The following is a 22,948-nucleotide window of genomic DNA, read 5'->3' on the forward strand; positions in this document are numbered from 1 at the left end:
TTATCATTGAAATCTTCTTCAGTAAGAGTGTAAAGGAATCCCTCCATGACCTTGTAATCTTCCATGACTTCACGAATCAGTTCCTGCACAGGGTGAAAGAAAAAGACAAGAAATAGACACCTTTAGACCATACTAATTCCAACTCTCTGGTGTATACCTCATTTTCATGAGGTGCCTTTGAAGGGCGTTAGTCACACAAGCTTAATGTGATGTAGGCTGCTCCTCTGCTGTGTGGGAATGGATTTACAACCCCTTGTTCTGCGAAGGATCACGCCATCATTGCCCTCTGTTCTGTATGAATGAAGTGACCTAGTGGATCAAGTGCTGGACAAAATTTGAGTGGTTTGGGTTATCCTCCAGGTTTTTTCCTTGGTGTGGACAAGTCAGCTTACAGCTTCAAGCCTTTGTTCCCCATTGATTCAGCTGGGAAGACCTACACTTCAAATAACTTTGAAATAACCAGCACTAGAGTGTCCTAGTAAAAGAAATATGTTAATAGCAATATGAGCAATTGGTAGCAGAAATATTTTCTTGAAAACAACATTCATTTGTAGAAGACAGCTGTTCAGTATACAAATGCAGAATGGATCATGAAGGTAGCAAAAAGTATATGCAACTCTTTTAGGCAAGATTTTTAACTGCTGTTTTGTTTTGCGTAGTTATTTAGATTCATGATATGTGTATTTAAAAATACCAGTCTTAGGACTTACACAAATACAGAGCCAGGAATCTTATGGCATTGCATGCAAAGACATCCAAGCAAAAAACCTGGAGTTTAGCTTCTGAGACACCACACATTGCATTGACAAATTTCCTTCTTACTTCCCTTGGTGCCCCCGGTCTGTAAGGAGGGTATGCCCTACCTCCTGCACAGCCAGCTGCTCAGGGACTCCCTTCATCCACTCCTGCAGCTCAGCCAGCTCCTCGATACTGTTTGGTTTCTCATGCATTTTGCAGCTGACAACTTTATATGCATCACAGATCTGCAGTAAGACACAGCAAAGAAAAGACCATCAAAAAGTCACTAATTGCTAATGGGCAAACTGGAAAACCTGCCATGATCCACCCACTTCCCATTCTGAAGGTGGTCAAAAGTGATGAATACACAGTTCTGTTCCTTTCCACAGTCCCGTTCCTTTTTTTTTCTCCACAGTCTTTCTCCATCCATCTCATCTGAGCTCAAAGGGAATGAGACTGCCAAAAAAAGAGGAAGAGGAACTGCAGGTATGTAGTCGAAATGATAATAACAGATTCAGACTACCCTCTGGCCCAGCAGAAGCAATTGCCTATGTTCCAGTTATCCTCAGAGCCTGTAGCAGGCAGATCTTTTCAATCCACCAAGGCATTTTTATAAGATGGCAAGGTCTTGAAGAATTTTGTCTCAGGAGATACAGCTTTCAGGAACCTAACCTATTAACTAAATTTAATACTTGATTTGGTTGAGTCTGCATATCTCCCCTCTAGTTGTTTTTTGGTTTTTTTATTGTTTTTTTTTAAATAATCACTCCAATGAGGTCTTTAATATGTCCTCATTAATGTGGCCTCAGTTGCTGTCTTGGCCGTTTCACAAACACAATGACTTCAAAAGCAGAAGGACAAGACACTGACAGATAATCTATTGAACCAGGTAACTTACATTCTCCACCTGCAAATGGAGGTTTTTAGCCAGTATGTCCAACATGGAAGTGGCAAGCGCTTTGTATTTTTCAGACAGATTTTGCTTAACACCTTCTATGCTGACATGGAAGGGACCAATGACAATAGAACTTGGTAGAGTGTTGTCCAGGTTCTCCTTTTCAGAAAAGTATACGTTTACTATACTCATCACCTCCTGGGCTGATGGGCATTGCTCTTCATAGTCTCTATAAATAAAAACATCACAATAAAAAAAGGTAAAGTAGACCTTAATGTTATTTGAGCACCCAGGCTGTTCCTAGGATGTCCAGAGGTGTCTACCCAAAGGATCAAGACATTAAATTAATGAGTATGTTTAGTGTTATTAAAACATGCATCTATTCAAATATATTCAACTTTCTGCAAGCACAGACTGAGAGGGTAACCAACAGCTTCTAGACCTTACAACCAAAGATATACCTACATAGGAAGTGAGGGGGGTTTGTATCACAGCCAAATAAATGAGCGCTAGCTTTCACTGAACATGGGAAGCTAGAGTAGGAAAGACATATCATGTAAAGTCCATCTATTTGGGTGAGCAGCTTGCACCAAAGCTTCTGCTTCAGTGTCTTCACTGCTACGGTTACCAATGCCAAGCAGAGGAAGCCAGGCTACACCCATGCAGTGGTGTAGACAGGCCCCCAGTTTCAGAAGACGTGTATATGAAAAGACATGGAACTGGTATGTATCTGAGGAACATTACTGGGGAGCAAGGGAAAGGACAGATTCAAATCTACAACGGGCTTTAGAGCACAATAGGTGTAGAGTAAGAGGACGAAATACTTCAGCTGCAGAAAGGGAATGGAAGAAAGAGATGAAAGACATAATAAGGTAAGAGGAGAGGGAGAGATAAAATGAAAGCACTGGTGTAAACAGGGCAAGATCAGGAGGCACCTTGCAGGAGGGCAGGCAATTCAGCATCTTCTGGGAAGAGACAGGAATTTGTCAAATGGGATTAAGCTAGAATAACAAAAGAGAAAAAGGACTTCATTCCCACTGGTTGGAGAAAAGATGAGGTCTAAAAAGAAGATCATTAAAGCAACAGAGGCTAAAGGACAGCCTAGGTGCAGAGTTTTGTCAGTGAAAACAATGAGGCTGAAACAAAAGAAAACAATACTTTCTATAGAATGTTATCAGCCTGAACAGACGTTATTTGAAGGAGGTCAGTGTCAAGTATTCTAACTGGATTTTCAAACAGGATGAGTCATTTTTAGGGCCATTAATATCTCCAGTTACACTTACAAACATGACAGGAATGTGGCTGCTGTCAGAGGCAGGAAGAAATTCTCACTGCTACCACCAATGTCCTCTAAAAGCATGGACCATTGCCCACGGCTGAAGGCTGCCTCTGATGGAGGCCTGACCTCACATCTGAGGCACATCACACACATTCGAGGTCTCAGAACAGATCATGCATTCTCAGACAAATCCACACTACAGCTTGTGAAAAGGCTTGCCATTTGGGTTAGAGGTGCCTTTGTCAGAAGCCACTTACCGTAGGAAGTACTGGATGTCATTGTTATTTAGCTCTAAGAACTTCTCATATCTCTTGGCATAGGCTTGGAGAGGGATCAGTGCCTTCTGAATGGCAGACCGCACAGCCTCACGAAGTTCTTCCACTTCTGGTTCGTGCAAGCCCACGGAGTCCAGCAAGGGTGTGTCTGTGATAACGATGTTTTCCAACACATACTGGAAGAGAAAGGAGAGAGGTCTTTCAGGACTAGCAGAGCTAACCATGACTCCTCAGGAGAGGGGCAAGACAATCACTAGTGGCACCCTTGGGAAGTCATGCAGTCCATCCTTCTACATTGTGTCAGAAATTGTTTTATCAGTTTTACATTGCCCCCCCCCCAAAGAAGGAGGATCTAGGGAGACAGGTCTTTCACAGTAACAGGCAGAAGAATGCATACACAGAAGAGATCTGCACCAGACTGACAGCACTGGAAGAGGTGCTATTGCCTTTTTGAGTCTGCTTTTGTCAGCTGCCATGCACTTAGGGCAACCGGGCTACGTAGGACATGTCTCCACAGAACCTGCAGCACTAAACAGAGATAGCAACTGGATAAAATAGCTACAGGGTTGAGGAGCTTGAAGAAATCCTGTCAGAATAGAACTGCGTTAGCACAGTGCTGTGCCCAAATTAATTTAACTGGATTCCCAACTACCTACTTCTGTAACTCTCTCCCTCAGTGCAAGCTCAGGGGTGTCTATGCCAAGCTGCAATGCACTGAGACTTGCACAGTTACATGACTGTTGATGCAGAAGAGTTCACCTTCTCCAGCTGTGGGACAGTGTGAGTCACCAGGATTCCCTTGTTGAACAGGGAAATGAGGGACTTCTCAAAGCTCTCTACAGGGGGGCTGAAGTGAATGCCACTGCTGTCTAGCACAAGGTCTGTTACAAAGAGCGGATTCCTTTGAGGCCTGCAGTGGGAAGAGATAAGGAAGAACAGGCATGTTTTTTTGAGACAAAGGCACACAACTATATCGCTCTGGTGCTGACACTAAACCACCTACTGGACAGGAGAGGAAAGCAGAGGAGAGCAGGACTGTCCCATGCAGATGAAGGTATCAAACTGCATTCTGAATTTATCAGTAAAGACATTGAGAACTCTTGTCTATCAAAGGTGAAGGAAGTGTTAATCATGGCATCCCAGGATCCCCAAAAGTCATAACCTTATGTTGAGAACTGAAGCTGCTTTAAAGAAAAATTGCAGATGGTCTTCAAACCAGGCATTCAGCATCTCCAATACACTCCTAAAATGCACCTTCTAGAAGTTATATTCAATATCTCCCAATCTTGTATGTTACCAGCATGGCTCAGGATCAGCTCAAGTCAATGTTAAGACTTCCACTGATTTCAAGGTGAAAGGCCTCATGTGAGTGGCCATTTTTTCCCTCTTTTTTGTCCTGTTTTCAATTTCTAAACCTTCTTTTTTTAATATCACAAAGAATAAAAATCCTTGTATCAATACCCAACAGAATAAAATTCTAGGCACTGTGACAACCAAAATTTGGTATTCTTAGAGATCCCAGGTCAGATCGTACTCCTGAGGTTAATCCAAGAATGGAATTAAGCAGCCTCCTGGTATTCTTCTTCCTGGCCTCTAGAAAAAAAGCTAGTAGTAATTATTTGCTCCCCCAAGCATACTGGAAGTAGCTAATCTTTAGACCAGTATGTCAAAGTAGCAGATCTTGGTTCTGATGGGCTGCTTCTTATCTCTAACAGCAACCTGAACAGAGCAGCCAGCTCTGTGTCATTCTTCCATACTCAAGGAAATGCCTCAAGGGGAGGACTGGAGGAAACAGCCCTGCCAAAAGATGCCATACAGCACAAAGTTTACTTGCAAAAACACTAGTTATAGAAAGACAATTGCACTACACTTTTCTGCTCTTTCCACCCTTTTTTTTTTCTCCCTCTCCTTTCCTTACCTGTAGGGACTATTGATGAGGTCATCTCCCCATTCCATGTCCTCTGAGCAATTCAGGATACTATGGCAACCATCCAGCAAAAAACAGGTGAAGCTGATCAATGAGTTCTGCACCAGATACCGCACAGAGTCCTGAAGCATGAATTTGACGCGCTTCATCAGCTTATGCAGTTTGGACATTTGGTAGACATCCCAGTGGCTCTGTTGCAGGTTGTACCAGTCTTTGCCTGCATCTTTCAGGCTGTTTTTTACTGCAGTCTTTAGAGCATTTATCCAAGTATTCTTGAGAAACATCTGAACCTAGGGCAAAGAAAAAAAGAAAGGTGTGTAATCCTTCAAGGGCCGACGGGAAAGCAGTATGGCAAGGTTAGCTGCTAGCTGGGACTGCTGGACCTTTCTCTGCTGTGAAAGGCAACTGTTCTCTCAGAGCTGTGACAGCTAAACAGTAGCTCTCAAATTCATGCACACACGCGTGTGGCACGTGAACCTGGCCATACATCTCCTTCACTGACAGACCTACAAAAAGAAAGCCTGATATTAAAAGGCAGGAGTGCTCTATTCTTTCATTTTATATACAGTGTTTCCTTTTTGTTCTCTTTTCTATAGAACAGTATCCCTGGAGCTGCCTGTGTCAGGGTCCCTCATAAAAAGCTGTGTAGACAGTATGATGAGCAAGTAAAGGACAGGATGTTGTCTTCTCTTGACAAGTGAGGAGAAAGAGGGGAAGAAGCCAAGGGCAGCAGCAGTCTGCAGTGTTTTAATTTATTAAAATACCACCAAGTGTTACTTTTGCTCCACAGGCAGCTGCTGTTTGAGTGTAATAAAACAACCTCAGTCACTGAGTGGATGACAGCACTGCCTAGCTGAAACAGCATGGGACTGGGAAGGACCAGCACATGCCCTCTGCCACTGATTTAGCATGTAATTGTGCAAGTTACTCCATGTGGCCACATCCAGGGTGCAATGTGCTGCCTTCATTTAGAGGGCACGAAGATCTTCCAGCAAGAGTTATCACAGAGTTGCAAATTTTTGTCCTAGTCTGCTGACATTGCAAGCAGAGTAATTTAATTAAGTACATAAAGAACATAGAGTGTAGCAAAGCATTACCCTACGAGTGCTTCAGGGGGAACCAAAGCTCTTGTGTCTTGCATCTGGATGGATGGGGAAACAAAGCCAAAAAAACCTGGACACTTCTGAGTGCCAGCCAGGACTGTTATCTGCAGGGAGACCAGGATGGGGAAGGAAGGGCTGCAGCCCTATGTGGCCACTTGCTCAACCCATGACTAAAAGCATGGTCAGCAATGGCTGATGCTAACTAGGGGCCTATGTCTCTTTCAGCCTATTCTCCCCACATTCCAATACATTTGACACCCACATGCAAATTCCTCCCTGCCCCACCCACAATGTCTCCTTTGAAAGCTCATCCCTTTCCAGGGAATCGACCTGCAGCTGCTGCACTGTCTAATACGCACTGCCAGCCTGCTTTGCTGCTCCCTGTGTTCATCCCCCCACGCTTCCTCGGCTCACCTGAGTGAAGGTCTGCATCTGGATCTGTTCAAACTCCTCCAAGCAGACGTGCTTGGCTAAGGCTGAGTTAAACAGAGACATGGTGGCTGCCCTGTTACACTCATCTTGCACCTGTGTGAGGAGGAGGATGACTTCTGGCCTGCTCAGGAGCGAGACAAAGTTGAAATCTGCCTGTCGTTCAACAAAAGGATAGTCTGGGATCCAGATGAGACCTGACCCAAAAAACCACACCAACAACATTATTGCCTGCAACGTTATTCCCAGCTTCTGTTTTAGAGGGAGACTACAGCTCCCTTCAGGACAGCATGTGGGAGAGGGACTCCCCTTTGTTGCACAGACTTCATTATCGTGTAGCAGTTTCAGCAGATGGCTGGATGAAAGAAAGTCTCTTCTCTGCAGCAGAGACTTTCTGCAGCCTCCCATTAGTGGCTGAGGGGCTGTCTCAGTGCCTGACCTCCCTGAAGCTTTGGCCCATGAAGTTTCCATGAGAAAACATTGGACTTGAAGAATCTTCCCGCTGAGGCTTCAAGGCACAGCTGAGTCATCTCATCTATGACAAGCCACTTGTGAACCACCTCAAGGCATTCCAACCTTTGGAAGATCCAAGTACACAATATACTGGCTCCTCCCTTTATCTTTTACTGCAGTCATTTTCTGCCATTTTGGGACTCTGAAAGAGCCCGAGTCCTCTTTCACACCTGAGGTATGCCACAGCCCAGCCCAGCAAATGGAAGGCAGCCAGTCCCAGCACAGTGCAGAGTGGAAGGCAGTTAAGCTAATTGCAGTGCCATCCATTTGGTGCCATTAAGGGGACACTTGCAGAGGTACTGCAGCTTAGCTGGCGGATGGTAATGTGTTATACTGACGTAACATGAACATGCAAATATAGCCTAACAAAGAGCAGACACACTCAAAAGTCTCATATAATCTCCTGCTGCTGCCCCTTTTGAGCTCCAACAATTAACGTGAACCTGAGAGTTTCTGCAACAAAGCTTGAATCCCATCAAAGACAAGAGGTCCTATAACCATGCCTAATTCAGACTGTTTCACTGTGTCCCTACCTTTCTCTGGTACTTTCTTCTCCTCTTTGTCTGGCAGGGTGACATAAGAAAACATCTCAGGTTTGGAAGTGACGACAGTGTCAAAGCTTATCCTGTTCATGGTGCGTTCATAGTCTAATCTCACTTCTTTCTCCAGGCAGTACATATGGTCTAATACCCTGCCACAAGACATGGAAACAATAATAACCCATAGTGTTTGAGCAGAAGTATGCTTGCAGCTTTACTGCAAAACCCATCCTTTGCTCACTCCCTTCTGGATTTGCTAACCCAAAAGCTCACCTACTACTGAACACATTAGGAGAGCTGTGCAGATAATGAAGCAGCTAGCAAAGCTATCAACCGGACATTTAATAACAGAGGCATGCGGGGACCTGGGAGTAGGACTGCAGTCTTCTCAAGTGTCTTTTCAGATCAAAGCAAAATCTCCACTGGGAAGAAGGATTACAGAGGGAAGGGGAAATAAGCAAGAACTTAGGAAGCTAGCTGGCAGCTCTGGAAAAGTTGGGCTATCTGAGCTGTCATCCCAACTGCCTCCTGCTGAACACCTCTTGACATTTGTTTCGGCAGCCAGAACACGTATAAGTGCTGAAACCCTGCTGTTTGTCCTAGGAAATTATCAACCTTCATCTCAAGCAGGCAGAGTACTTTTCTTTATGCCTATATTTCTTCTCACAGCGACTAAATACTCTCCTATTCTCTAGTTTAGGTGGCAGACCATGCACCCCTTCACACCTTCCTGTCTCTGAGCAGGGCAGTATGGCTGATTCCCAGCAACACCACCAACAGCTCATGATTCACCAGCCCAGGGACTCTTTTAAAACACCTTCCTGATATGAACTGCATCTCAAAGAGACATTGAATTATATCCAGGTGGAGATCTGTCCTGTTTGCATCACCCCGTGCAGATCTTCTTTTGATTTGTTTTAGCAGCTGTTAATAGGTAGAAGAGTCACCAGCAGACAACAGCCAACTCTCTAGAGACGGCTGGCGGCCTGCATATCAGTTCAGCAGTGACTGATCTGTTCCCTAAAAGCACAGGAAGACAAGGTCAATCATGTCATTTCTGTCCAATTTTCCTGCTGTCAAAGGCCACTTAACTGTAGGCATACGCATGGCTCAGTGGATCTGCACATGAAGTACACCTCCTTCATCTGGGAACACTGACAAACCACCCATCCTGTACATGTGCCCCTGGGGCTCCTGTCCAACCTACTTCTGATGCCACTCTGGGCCAGGGGGTGGTGTGCATGTGCACAGGCTGGAAGGCAGATCAGATCCACAGTCTATGAGTTGGATGCTCAAGATCTGCCTCCATTGGCACTTGTTTTGTAGCCCTATGAGGTCCTACAATGTTAATGGACTGAAGGCAGAGACCCAGACATGTACTTAATGCTTTACCTCTTCTCTTTCCTCAGTTTGGGTGTATGCACAGCCAACAGCTTCATTCTCTGTAGGCTCTTCTCACTGATGCTGTTTAGTCCATCTGTGGGCATGCAGTCCACATACAAATGGTACAGTAGCAGTGCCTGTGTCTTCTTACGCAAGTTGTTGGCAGAAACTATCCGCTGTGCAAACACCTGGGGATCTTCAGCCACAAACAGCAGGCAAACTCGTGGCACCCAGTACTGACATGACAACAATGGGGCTCTTCCTGGGAAATGAAAGTAAAGCTTACAAGAGTCTACAGGGAAAACAGAATGGCTTGCAATGCTGACAGCAGCTTTTTGATGGACAATATAATAGGGCTGGTTTATTGGATATAAAAATGAGGGACCAAAACTGAGGACAGCAAGAGACAAGGAACATGGAATTAACAGCAGCTCCAAACCTTTCAAGAGGGGTGTACTTCATCTTAAGATGTCCACATTGCCCCTCAAAATGGCATTGACCCAGAAAGACCATCATTTAACTCGTCCTGAAGGCAGGAAAGATGAGAGACAGAAAAAAGAAAGGTATCTCCAAAGGGAAGGCCTCAAACAGGTTGTCAAATTAAGGTGTGGAGTTCTCTCCCCTGGAGGTTTTTCCAGACAGGTTAAACAGACACATGTCAAGGGTGGTAACGGGGAGAGGAATTGAATGACTTCTTGATGTCCTTCCAATCTCTACCTAGGACCAACTAGCACGGGAAATGAACTGCCCTCAAAAGTATATGCCAGGTCCCAAAAGGCCTTACTCAAAACACACCTTCTGGAGTTACTCCTCCATTGAGGATGGGTCTCCCCTCTTCATCCCGCACCAGCCCATTCTTATCTGTTTTATGGACCAAGTAGAGTCCTGTCTCCTTGTCATAATCCAGAACACCAACATCAATCCACTTGTAGATTAACTTCTGGCTTTTGGGGTCCTCTGAGAGAATCAATGATTAAAATGGAGTTAGTCCATTCTCCTGGAAGCTAGAGCAAATGTACTTTCCTGATAAGAGTGGTGACGGTACAGTCAAATCCATTTACTGGTTTAGTTCTTAGTCAATCTCACATAATTTCTGCTGTGATAAAATAAATAATGAACTGAGGTCTTACTGCTTAGCATTTCCAACTGCACACACCAAAGCTCTCCATTCCCCTCCTCTTACCGATATAGGTTCCCTGTGGACCATCCTCCTACCTCCTGCTTCAGGCACTCCCACTCACTCTTTGAAGCCATAGTCTTATATCTGGATCCCATATGCCCCTACATTCTCTTTCAGCCCATACCTAGGGACCCCTCTGCCTCCAATTCCTTCACCCCTTGATCCAGGACCCCTCATTACCCACATGAGCTCTGTGGGGTTCCCATTCTCCTTTCCTATGTGTGGGTCTAGCCCTGTGTCACCCTCCACATAAGTCCTCATTCTTCTAATTGGGAGTAGATGTAAAACCCTGTACCTTCTCCCCAGACCTATTATTTCTTTGGGTCATTCCCAGGGCATCTAACTCTTAAGTGTTCAGATTCTCTAAAATACCGGGAGGTGCTACCCAGATGTATATATCTGTATCAATATCAGTATAGATATAAAATGGATGCTGTTAATGACAGGTCTGAACTACAGGAATTTGGAACAGTGCTGGCACTACACAGATGTCAGTGGTCTCACCCTCCCCAGGGCCCAGAGGGTCTGACTACTTGTGTGCAGAACAGTCCATTCAACCTGGAGAGTGATCAGGTGTAGTGTTCCCCAAGCCAGCTGCAAGCAGAACCCAGCCATCATGTGCTGGCTGCCTGCAGATCCACACAGCTTATGTTTTACGCTTAGGTTTTGCAGACAGCCAAGCTTCTGGAGGTTGCCCCAGAGCTACAGTCAGTACACGTGTCAGTTCCTATGTTTTAAAGCTAGTGCAGATGTGCTGATATGACCTGCAGCCACAACTGGACACCAGATCAGCTGTACCTAGTGATGCCTTCTTATTGCAAAGGCTCCGAGTGACAGGAAAACAACACCCACATCACTTAATTTGCCCTAGATTTACTACTTGGATTTTCACTGCAGTCTGAACTTGACTTCTGATCCTGCACTTGCTGTGAAATCCAGGCAGAACATGCTGTGTGCAAGCTAACAAACTTCATGATGACACTTATATATCAATAAAGCAAAATTTTGACAGTACTGACTTCCAGGCACAGAAAGAGGAGGGCAAAAGTTAAAAGGCTACTTCTAAAACAGTGGAAATAGTCAGTCCAGGGCAGGAGTCATTGTCAGTGAGACCCCTGGTCTCTTGCTCTGACTGCCTGAGCCTGGTCAGAATGAGATATTGCTTTTCTGCTATTCAGAGCCACATTCATCAGAATCTACACATTCTCTTCTGCTGAATGGGCCTGTAACTGTTAGCATTGCCTTGCTTGAGCAGTAACTCATTCAAGCTTTACCGTGTCCAAGTACATCATCTGTAGGTAAAAGTGCTTTTCCAGGCACTGGCTTTCTATCCTGAGATCCTGGCTCCAGTCCTAGCGAGATCCACTCTTCTGGAGTTCGACAGTCATACTCATCATTGTCAAATATCTAAAAAGCCAGGACATGAGTAAAATTAAGTCTTACTTCAGAGAGACGGAAGTAGCCAATACAACATTTCATGAGAGGGAAATTAACATATAGTTCCTAAATGGGCTACGAAAATGGAAAACAGTCCAGGTGCAAAAGCTGTGCTGATGTTTGATCAACAATCTTCTCCCAAACAGCAATATCTAGCCCTTCCCTAGGGAGCGCAGACCACCACCTAGAGAGGTCTCATGCAATAATACTGCTAACTACTGCACTCAGAAGGAAACATGAGACAACATCTTTTCTTTGGATACACAAATGACAGTGAGGAGCACCCTCAAGGACTATTAGTTCTGATGGAAGAAGTGGGCACCCTGCAGAAGATGCTCAGCATCTTGCAGAGACCCTTCAGGGCCCAAACCTGCTTTAAAGCATTTCCTTTTTTTATTGCCTGTTGATTCGGTGATCGCTAAGTGTCCCGCAGTTTTCAGAAACATCCCATGGTATAAGCAATAAGACAGATCACAAGTGCCAAACATGCTCTCTGACCTTCAACGGGAGGTAGATGGGAAAGATAGGATCTTTCTTCTCCTCAACAGTTGGCATATTGTCAGGATCATGGTGCCTTGGCATCAGCTGATTGGAGTCTATCCCCTCGCTGGCTAAGAGCTCAGCAATATCAAAGGTGAGATATAACCGTCTCATCCTGTTTTGAATCAGATGGGGAAATAACCACTAAAAGCACCTAGAAGGGCTCCCATGCCTACAACTCCACTTTTTGATTGTGCACCCCTATCAGTAAAAAAGTTTTTGAGCACACACTGCACACATCTCTATTTCTTCACTTATAGAATAAAATAGTTCAGTTGGAAGGGACCTACAATGATAATCTAGTCCAATTTATAAATTATATACATGTACTACTGTAGTAATATATTATGAACATTATAGAGCATACAAAAAATAAAAATTAAAAAAGGATGATAAAAAATGAAATAAAACACTATTTTTAAAAATTATTTTCTTCCCACATCCCAGTGAGTTGTCTTGCGTACCTCCTGCATTGCACATGCCCCACTTTGGAGACCATTGCTTTACAGGACAGTATTTTCCTAGAGATTTTTGACATGCCATGTCTTGAAAGCAAAAAGCAACACCTGAACTGCTGTGTCCATTCCATAATTATGTCTCTAGCCACCTTCTGGTTACTTACCTCTCTACTTCAATCTTCCGAGGGCATTGTCCTGGAAGCCGTTGGAAAGGAATCTGCACTTTGGGCTGAAATGATTGTACTGGGAAATCTGACTTGATGAGGTTCTCAGTGGTTGGTCCAATCACTTGCTTATCCAGGACACTTAAGAAGTCCTCAGGCATCTTGAAGGTTGTGACTAAGAGACATAGCAAAACACATCTGAAACCACCAGACATCACTCTGCTTTACATTCACACACACAGGAGGACTGTGCTGTCTCCTGAGTTGTCTGCAGAAGTCACTTCACTAGATTTGTGAGAGAAATCAAGCAGACATCAGACAGGAAACAGAAAGGAAGACCTTTTTTCTTGCTGCAACATGTCATTATGGGTTACCAGTATTAAAATGATGGCATAGAAGCAGCCTCCACTGAGACTTACTGTCATGCACCTTATTAGGAGGTAGGACACTGACCTGGCTTTATGGAGCTCTGTTCCATTTCCAGCTTTGCTACAGACTCTCTACATGCCCATGGGCAAGTTACTGTCTCTAGCATATGGTTTCCCTCATTCTCAGAAAGAGATGGGATTTCCCTGCCCCCCTGGAGTGCCCCGAGACCAAGAGTCAGTCGTAGCTGGGAGGAACTTGGTCAAGATGGTGATAAAGGGCTTAAGAATACTGCAGGAGAGAGTGAGGTGCCCAGGGCATCTTCACGTCCTGAATTCCCTATTCGCACCTTACTTGGGACAAACCTCTCTGCAGTTTTTGCTCAAGCGAACCTCCCACTCACATCAACAATGGTGTGAGAAAAAATTTAGTTAAACAGCTAACAATCTAACGATCTGGCCAAATGTTTTCAATGGGAATTTGGACTAAGCAGAAAGCATACATTTCCAAGAATTGGCTGAAATTAAACTATGTCATTTACCCCATAAATAAACCAAACTGTTTATATTGCTAAACAAGCCACAAATAATAGAACAGCAGCAAACTGGGAATTTGAAGCTTAACCTAAATTAAGTAATTGCATGCAAGCTTTAAAAAGCCCTATTCCCTAGACAGAGCTAAGCATTGAACTATAAATGGATCTTAGTGGAGTGAGAGCTTTTCGTTTGATGAACTTTCACAGTCTACCAAGGAGAAACTTAAGGTTCTGGCTTGTAAGTGGGTATTTTGCACGTCAAGCTTTGGACCCAGTCCTTCACCCTGCTCTATGTGCTTCTGCTTGTATCATGGATGCAACCCCTTGATTTCAAAGCAATTGTGCAGAGCAGCCAATAATGCTGAATCCAGACACATTTCAGGATGATCAGGTACAGAAAGGGTCCTCTAAGAGGTCATTCCCTTGCCTTTCTTAAATGGCCCCCAACTGAACCCTTGTAGCTGTGCATTGTCTGCTCAGGGACTAAAGGAAATGGCTGTTGAAATGGCTCCTCTCTCTCTCTCTCTCCTCCCCTCTCTTAGGAAGGGCACCTAGCCTGGAACAAATATGATCCTAAGCATTTGCGTTGTTCATACCAACATGCATGCTTATGGTAAGTTCAAGGAATCCCTAAGATGCAGCTCCTTAGCCTCACGTCTATCTCTTGCTTGGGGTCCTTACAAAATGGCCCTGATTTATATTTGTTGTCAGGGAGCACAGCTGTTCCAATTTTGTCACTTCATTGCTGCAAAATCCATGGCACCATCCATTATGGCACTTTGTGCACTATCAACTATTTATGTCAATACTTAGCGTTTCATTTGCATTTACATTTCCAGCTTGATAGCTTCTTCCCCCTTGAAGAAGCAGCAGATCATAAATAGAGATCTGTCTCCACTTGTTAGAGATGAGTCTAGCTTGTCAAGATTCACTTGAGGATGCAGTCATTTGTCCTCACTCATGAAAATAAATGTCACTTCTAAGCACAGGAAGGTGGTATATATAGTTCCCATCTTTCCCTAAGACTAAAATCCTCTCACATGCACACTTTCTCCTCACCTGCTGCCAGTCTATGATCTGTATCCCCAGGGGTGCTCTAGGGGACAGGAGAGTGCTGGCAAACCTTTCAGCCATGCTCTGCTCCTGTATTTGAGTATCCATGATACAACAAGCTCTTGTAAGCAGGTGGGACTAGCAGCTCTGTATACACAGACCTCCTGCATCTAGGGAGAACAGGCCGCTCTGGGGTGCAGTTGGATACAGAATGAATAAATGAATGAGTGCCGTGACTTTGGCTAAGGGTACCTACAACTTGACACAGCGCTCTCAGGCAGGTCCCGTTTTCTTAGGAAAGGGACACTGCTGGCTCCATACTCAATGACAGCACATGCAAATTCAGTGCTCTCCTGGCTCATGGGACCAAAACTCCCATAAGCAGCAACATAGCCCACCCTGAACATGCTGGGGGGAGTGGATATATCCAGGAGACAAGGGAGCACTGGTTTACCACCCATTCAGATCACTTTGCTCCACCTCCACATGAAATTCACTTTTCACAGGACATTCAAGCAGCTCTGCACCATTCCCGAGCACCGAGAGGAGAATGAAAGCAAAGCACTAACCTAGAGTTATCAGCCTAGTTCCCAACATGCTCACTATAAGCAACCTTAAAAGAATGATGGCCCCATTTCCTGCCACATCAATTTTCCTCTCAATATATTTACCTTTAGGGGTGTGCTGCTCGAGGTCTGCCTGTCTTAGCAAAGCGTGGTACATACGGGGGCCAGCACAAACATCCTGAAATGCAGCATGTGAGGGAAGTGTCAGAGATAACAAAGCACAGTTCTAGCACAGTGGGAGGGTGCGTTATAGAGGTCCAGAGAGAAAGTGAGACTGTAAGACCAACTTTACCAGAGCCTTAGGGACAATTGAGACTGTGAGTAATGGTCAGAAAAGGCTCAAAGAGACACAAATACCTGCAAAGTTCTGCCCAGTGTACAGAGAGGCAGGGGATTTGCCAGCAGAGTGCAGTTTAAGATGCAGATTGGGGGCTGATTAGGCAGTCATTAGGGTTTTACTTCTAAATACCATTTGCAGTTACAACCACACACCTGCCCTGCCACACTGATGTCCTAAACGTGGACACCATGACAGTGGTAGTACTGGTTGCTGAGGAAGGCAGCACAACTATGATCAGGAAGAGCCTTATGGCTTCACTCTGTACGGGTCAAGGTCTTCACTAAAGTCTCTGACCAAAATGAAGGGCTAGGACCTGAGGCGAAAGCTGTATTTCTCCATTTCTCCATCCAGGTGTACCATAGGTCTTTTCATTTTAGGACAGTGGTAGAAAAAGAATTGCTCTTTGCACTTACCCCCAACATGTTGGAGGCTCCTGGAGTGAGGACATCAGCATAAGATGTCTTTTGTCTAAAGGCTGAGTATTCTTTTGGCCCCTGGTTGCAGCTATCAGGAAGCAACAAACTTGTTCCTGGACTGCAGTCCCAGCATGAAGCCTCATTGCTGGCACCAGGAGGACTGGGGCTCCTACCCAGAGAATTCCTCAGATACTCCTTTGCTTTATCCATATTCTTAGGGAGACAATGCTGTGATGCAACCCTAGGCTGGCTAGAAGGGAAAGACATTGGAGACTGTTAAACGCTATCTTTGGCGTTCCTCCGCACCCTCCTGCTGCGCTGGGTATCTTAGCAAGTCAAAGATAAGTGGGTAACAAGGTAGGTTCGATCTCCTGCTTCGAAACTAAGTGCTGCCTTCATAACCTGGGGGCCATTGGTCTCATGTGGCTGACTCGATGGCTCACTAACCCTGGGGAAAGGGAGTGCTTTATTACTCTGGATGGATTTTGCAGGGGGAAAACCAGCAGTATACACATGAAAAGCTGCTTTTCTGAAGCAGCAGGGGCTTCCCGGATCTGTGGCGGCATTCAAAAGGCTACCAGGAGAATTTGAGTAAGCTGGGACTACAAGAGAAGTGCTACTTTTGCTGTACCCAAATCCCTTAAAAACCTTGTCACACATGACTCCAGTGGGAGCAGGCTACAGCCTAGATACAAACACAGCTACTCCCAGGTGTAAAGTCTGACTCTTTCATGTAAACAATTCAGGAGAGATGTTTAAGCATTGCCTAACGAATATTAAAATAAAGCTAGAAGCTCCCCTCTCTCTCCTCCTGCAGGGGATATTTTTGCTGGTGATGTCAGCTCACAGATAATTTCTACTCTTCCATCTCGGGAGACACAAGTCCAGGCAAACATCACAGCTATACAGCTTTATTTTATAAAAACCTTTGCACACTGAGAAATAGTAATTAAGAGCTGCCCTTGGACTTCTGGCATGATGATAATGCAACCCTTGATTTTAGGCTTGTCTAAACACAGAGATGACTACTGTAACTAATTAGTACAGCTAAAGTGACACAAGCCCCTCCGGCCTGCACACACATGTGCCAATATAATGATGTACACATACCCACACAGCTTATTCCTACAAATTATGAGTCAAAGCTCTCCATAGCATCTCTCAAGGCTACTCCAAGTGCAATACAGCTTATTCATCAATTCCTACTCAGGGTTAGACCCAGAATCCTCATCCAGCCCTACCCGACTAACGGTTTGTGTCCTGCACCCTTGCTAGGACCCACATGTCTGCCTTGCTTGCTTCTGGAAGCCAAGCCTTTGCAAGAAGCTGCTACATGGGATTCTTACGGCTTGCCGCAGCTAAGTGCTAGAAAGCCCTTGCCTGGTCTTACAGGCCACAGCTGGCACGGTATCTGTCTGGAGTCTCATCCTGACATGGAGACAACACCACATTCCTGCCATGCCCTCTGTTCCGCACTTGAACGGAGTGAAAACTCTGCCCATCCTATACTCTTGATCAGGGAGGGCAATTTTTTCTATATTTCACCTTGCTGCCTGTCTGCAAGAATGAATTGGCTACACACAGCAGAGAAGGCATTACATGCATGCCGGAGATAAGAGGGAATAACTGTGCTGGTTTATTACTGCAGGTTCAAGCCAGTGCACAATTTTGAGAGGTTGAATCAAAAAAGAAAACAGATAATAAATCAAGGTTACCATGATGCGAATCCTTTAAGCGAAATGGAGTAAATGAACAGATTGGAGAGACCTGGGAGATGAGATCAATAACACCCCCTCCCCTCCTTCAAGCTAGAAAATCTCAAATCTTTCTCTTCTCAGCTTCTCTTTGGCGTGGCAACTGGAACTTCATACCCTGAAGAATGAATTTTCCATGGAGGATTTTGTTTTTATTAGCTATTTTATGCTCTGGCCATATCTATTTTAGCAGCCCAGCAGGATTGATTGCTATCAGCCAAGATCCAAGGATTCCTGATGAATCACTGCTGGACTCCTTCGTGCCTGCTGCACCAGCACAGGGAGCAGCAGCAGCAAGGCAGAACGACCCTGTGGTGGCTCTCCTGATATGTCACCTGAGCACCCTCTTCCTGGGAGCAGGGGCAAAGTGGCAACATGACTTGCTGTTTTACCTCTTAGGACCAGAATCCTAAACCCACCCGATTCAGAAAAGCTACCTCCAGGATGCAAGGTTAATCTGAACCTTTAGTAGGGTGAGTGACTGAGCCCACTGCCAATTTAGCAGGATTAGCAATCTCTGCCTAAAACCAAAATAATGTGTCTGCTGTAGACGATGGCTGAGTTCCCGTGGTGGGGGAAGTGTGCACCAAGCCTGCCCACAGGAGGCCTAATTCTTCACTACTTTGCTCCCTGTATACTCACTCACACCTCCGTAAAGCCCTTCCTGAGAACTTATCTCAAAATAAAACAAACCCCTACTCAGTGTCCAGCTAAAAACCATCCATCTGTCATGCTCTCCCAGCTGCACAGAGGGAAGGTCTAGTGTTTGTAACTGCAAAAAAACCTGACACACACCAACTGAAAAAAAAAAAAAAAGAACAAAACCAGGCCTCCAAAGTTTTCCTGGCAATTCCCCAGACAGATGAGTACAACAGCTAGTCTGAGTGTGCTAAAGCTGATACAGAGATGGGACAACTGCTAAGACCAAAGGCAATCCTACTGTCCTGCCACCCCAGCTGTCGTGATGTGGTCAGGGTTTCCAGCAAAGTGGTTTCCTGGGGCATGGTAGGGAGCTTGCTCTTATGCCAGCCTCCAGCTAGCAGGTAGTTTGGTGCTCACATTCAGCTCTCAAGAACAGTCTCCAGGTTGGTTTAAAAGATGACAAAAGAGACCCTCTCTTTTATTCAGCCTAGCTGCTGAGCCAAGGGCTTTACTGAAGAGCAGTTCACTATTCCCCAGCCTCCAACTCCACTAACAGGCCCTTCCCACTCCCCACAAGACAAGAAGCAGCATGTAAACTCCAGGGCTGTCCTCCCCACCCTCCATTCAATGGTGACCCCAGACCCTCATCCCTGGGCAGCAGAGCTTGACAGGCATTGCCAAGGCTGTTGAATGCCATGTTGCCTTCCTCTTTGCAGCGAAAACGTAACGGCAGCCCAAGCCTTCAGCCAGCTACGCTAGAGCAACTACCAATGGTGTGAAGTAGCTCACACTTGAGGATTTCTTGGTTGCCCGAGGAACTCTGAAGAAAAGCAGTAAAATCACCCAGGGTCCTCTCAGTGTCACACTCTGGTTGCTGTGGGCAGGAGGCCGGCTGCATGCCATGTTCACAATTTTCGATCCTTTTCTACTCAGAACACTGTCCTGAGGGCTGAAGCTCCCCTTCAACAAGGAGCGCTTCAAAGGTGGGGGAAAAAGGAGTTCAACTCATCACAAGTAGATGAGGTGTCTTCCTGAAAGCAGATCCTCTGCCCACCTCAATAACCCTTCACTGCCCCTATGCATCTGGGAGTGCCTCCCCATTCTTCAATGGCAAACATCTGCCTGGCACCAGCCATCCCAGCTTTGGCAATAATAAGCTTTCAAAATCTTTTCACGACTGCTGAAACGCCTATCTTTCTAACAGTTCAGTCATGCGCTCTCACACCTGAAAAACATGTTTCCTAGACATACCAGGTACGTTGTACTATGCTAAATTGAACTATTCAAAATGAGAGCATATTCTAATGGCACTGCTGACACAACATTAGCTAGTGTCTGTGTGTCATTGTGGCAAAACTATAATTACAATTTCATGGTAAATCCAGGCTTTACATATCCAAGTCAAACTCCTACATGTCTTGTTCAATGTCTGATACGAGCTTTTTGATCTAGTGCCTCTACTTTGATTCTTTGATCCAAAGCTTTGACAAAATGGACTCTTTTCTTTCAAAACAGCTGAAAATTGCAACAGAAAAAGAGAAAAGTACTTTAAAAATAATGTCACCCCTAAGCAAAACTGCAGATTGAAATCCAGTAGTCATTTATTGGAAATCTATTTATCTGTGAATAGCCAGAACCCCAACTACTACACCATCCGGATGCCAACACGTAGAAATTCCTTCTTCCTGTAATTTAAGCCATATAATATAAGCTCAGACAAGGTGATGCACTCTCAACAAACTGCTTAAACATTATCCTCTACTTCAAATCTCCTCTACTTTAGAAAGGGAGTTGAAAGTAATTTCGAGTTTTATAGCAGCCCATTCCCTCCAACAATTTGCGTGGTTTTAAAATTGATTTTCCTCTGGGTTTTTAAATGCATTCCTTTCTCCATGGGAAAGCTCCACACAACCACCACTAGAACCTGAGGACGCAGGGGGGAACAGCAAGACTGATGGTGAACAGCGCTGCTCATTACACAGAGCGCCTTAACGACAAGGTTACACCACACGATTTGAGGTTATAGCCATGGCGGGTGTTACAAGGCACCACACAAAATATTTAGACCGTGACTCCAACAACGTTAGTTTCATTTAGGAAGAACAACAACTCCTGTTGCTACCGGAGGGCCAGAGAAGTCACCCAAGGCAGCGGCACACCAGCTGTGGAGAAGGGCCAGGGCGAGGCAGCGGGGGACAGCCACCCGGGCCCCCCACTGTGCAGCAGTGGCGGGGGGGCACCCCACTTCCAACGGGATCCAAACCCTGCCCGACATTTCCAGTGTCTGGACAACGAGGGGGCTCCCCCACCACCCACACCCGAGCGCCCACCGCCCGTCCGCGCAGCCGCCCACCGGCCCCGGCCCTCCCTCTGCCGCCCCACTAGGCCGGGCCCTGCGGGGCCCGTTCCAGCCCCCCCGGCCCCTCCGTAGACCACGGAGCCCCGGGCCCGCTCCCGGCCGCGGGCACGGCGGCGCTGCCCGGGCCGGGGGGCGGCAGCCTGGCGGCGGGACCCCGGCCCGGCCCTTCCCGGCGGGCGCTACGCACCGCCCGGCCCGCACCGCCCCGGCTGCAGGTACCCGACGCCGGCCTCGTTGCTACGGAAAGAGGGGGCGGGCGCAACCATCCCGCTGGAGGGGGCGGCTCCCCCCGCGGGCACTTGGGCTGGTCCGGAGGAGGCGCCAGGCAGCGCGGGCCGGGCAGCGGCATGGCCCGGGCGGGGGGCGCTCTCCTCGGCCCGCTGTCGGCAACGCGGGGTCGCCGCGGAGGCCCGGCTGCCACCGCAGAGCTGGTGCTGCCGCCTCACAGCTGCCACCACAGCGCCGCCACGAAGCCCCCAGTGGCAGCTCAGAGCTGCCGCCACAGAGCCCCCACCGCTGCCTCAGAGTCATCACCCAGCCACCACCATTACCCCAGGGCCACCGCAGAGCTGCCACCAGAGGCCAAGGCCACTGCCGTGGAGCCACTGCCACCAAGTCACCACCACATCAGCCCTTGCCTTCCAGGGCTGCCAGCCCCAGGGTGTGGGTGCTGAGCCATTCCCTCGAGGAGCTGGCCCTCACCACTGCCAGCCCCCATTCCCTGTGCGGGGACAGCGAGGGGCTGGGCACCTGCCGCTCCAGTGCCACCTGCCATGGCAGCCGGTTCCCATCCCACCAGCGGCTGGCCAGGAAGGCCCAGCAGATCCCTCCTTCATCCTACCCCCACAACCATCGTAGGCAGGCAGGTTGCAGGTTATAAAACTGCCTAATGGCTTGTCTATGACCCAGCTTATGTACTTGTCTTGAGCAGTCACACCTGGGAGGTCATGTCAGCTGGTGACTGCCACCATGTGCTCTGACCCTGGAGAACATGTCATGCCCTACAGAAGGAAAAGTGGCACTGAGTCCTGCTGGGAAGGCCCCAACAAGCAGGTTCCCCCTGGGGAGGGGATGGCGGGGAAGGAACAAGCAGTACCAGCCCCAGAGAGGAGTGAGGAAGAACAGGTTTGGATTATTTGGGGGGAGAGGAAGGAGGTGGAAGAAGCAGAGAGGAAAGGATTTAAAGAGGGGGAAAAAAGCCATAAAAGTAAGAAATCTAGTGTGAGTGAGTGCAAAGGGCAGAGGAGGAAAGGATGAAGCAGGAGACCAGAGTGGAGGCTCCTGCTGGAGGGGACCCATGGACAGGTGGATGGGCAGGGGCTGCTTCACAGTCCCTTCGACCCCCCACACCTGCTGGCCAGGCAGGCAGAGAGCTGAGAGCAAGTCCTGCTGCTGCACAGCTTTGCACCCAGGAGGGGCAGAGTCCGGGAAAGCAGGGCCAGAGGAGCAGAGCTCTGCAGGGCTTCCTGAGGACGAAACAGCGGCAGGCTGGCCCATGGGATGCCAGCATGGCCTTGCTTGGGGGCAGAGGGTCAGGCAGGCTGGCACCGGGGTGGGGGGGCATGCCACGGGGAGGCACCAGAGCCCAGGTGATGAGCACCAGCTCTGCTCCATGCCTGGGCACCTGCTCCACCCTGGCACCTGCTCCAGCAGCCGGGTTGGCACTGGGTACAAAGGGCCTGGGAGTCAAGGCGGGAAGAGGCACTTGTGCCATCCAAAAATTTGCAGGCAAGGGGATGTGAGGTTTGGGCAGAGAGAGGTGGAGGCTGTGGCAGGCAGAGCCTCAGGGAAGAAGCACAAGCTTCTTCACACAAGAAATCCCCCTCCCAGCAATGCTCAGCTCCTGCCAAGGTGTTCTCTGGGTCAGCCCCATGCACACAGCATCTGTCTTTGTGTGGATTCGCACCCCATGCTGGACTGCCCCTGGCCCTTCTCAAAGCAGTGGCTGCTGGAGGAACTCCCAGGTGTAGGTTCTCTGCCATACTGCCCGGCCCTGTTGCTTTACTTACGAAAGGAGCCCGTGCTGGCTTGCCTCAATTAGGTTTGATATAATTTCA

The 22,948-nt window shown here is 47.1% G+C and overlaps 1 protein-coding gene across 1 annotated transcript in view; it reads right to left on the reverse strand.

Moving 5' to 3' along the window:
- Positions 1–16,346, reverse strand: part of DNAH1 (dynein axonemal heavy chain 1) — a 68,040-nt gene extending 51,694 nt beyond the window's left edge. The window contains exons 1-15 of the mRNA XM_040593388.1: positions 16,134–16,346; positions 15,486–15,558; positions 12,861–13,035; positions 12,197–12,353; positions 11,536–11,668; positions 9,877–10,038; positions 9,091–9,343; positions 7,693–7,850; positions 6,632–6,843; positions 5,106–5,404; positions 3,947–4,097; positions 3,170–3,363; positions 1,637–1,862; positions 864–983; positions 1–83 (exon numbers count right to left, since the gene is read on the reverse strand). Of these exons, the coding sequence (XP_040449322.1) occupies positions 1–83; positions 864–983; positions 1,637–1,862; positions 3,170–3,363; positions 3,947–4,097; positions 5,106–5,404; positions 6,632–6,843; positions 7,693–7,850; positions 9,091–9,343; positions 9,877–10,038; positions 11,536–11,668; positions 12,197–12,353; positions 12,861–13,035; positions 15,486–15,558; positions 16,134–16,346 (2,609 nt within the window). The remainder of the gene's footprint in view (positions 84–863; positions 984–1,636; positions 1,863–3,169; positions 3,364–3,946; positions 4,098–5,105; positions 5,405–6,631; positions 6,844–7,692; positions 7,851–9,090; positions 9,344–9,876; positions 10,039–11,535; positions 11,669–12,196; positions 12,354–12,860; positions 13,036–15,485; positions 15,559–16,133) is intronic.
- Between the last annotated feature and the right edge of the window lie 6,602 nt (positions 16,347–22,948).

This window comes from Falco naumanni, chromosome 4, assembly GCF_017639655.2.
Source record: "Falco naumanni isolate bFalNau1 chromosome 4, bFalNau1.pat, whole genome shotgun sequence".
In the NCBI taxonomy this organism is placed as follows: Eukaryota; Metazoa; Chordata; class Aves; order Falconiformes; family Falconidae; genus Falco; species Falco naumanni.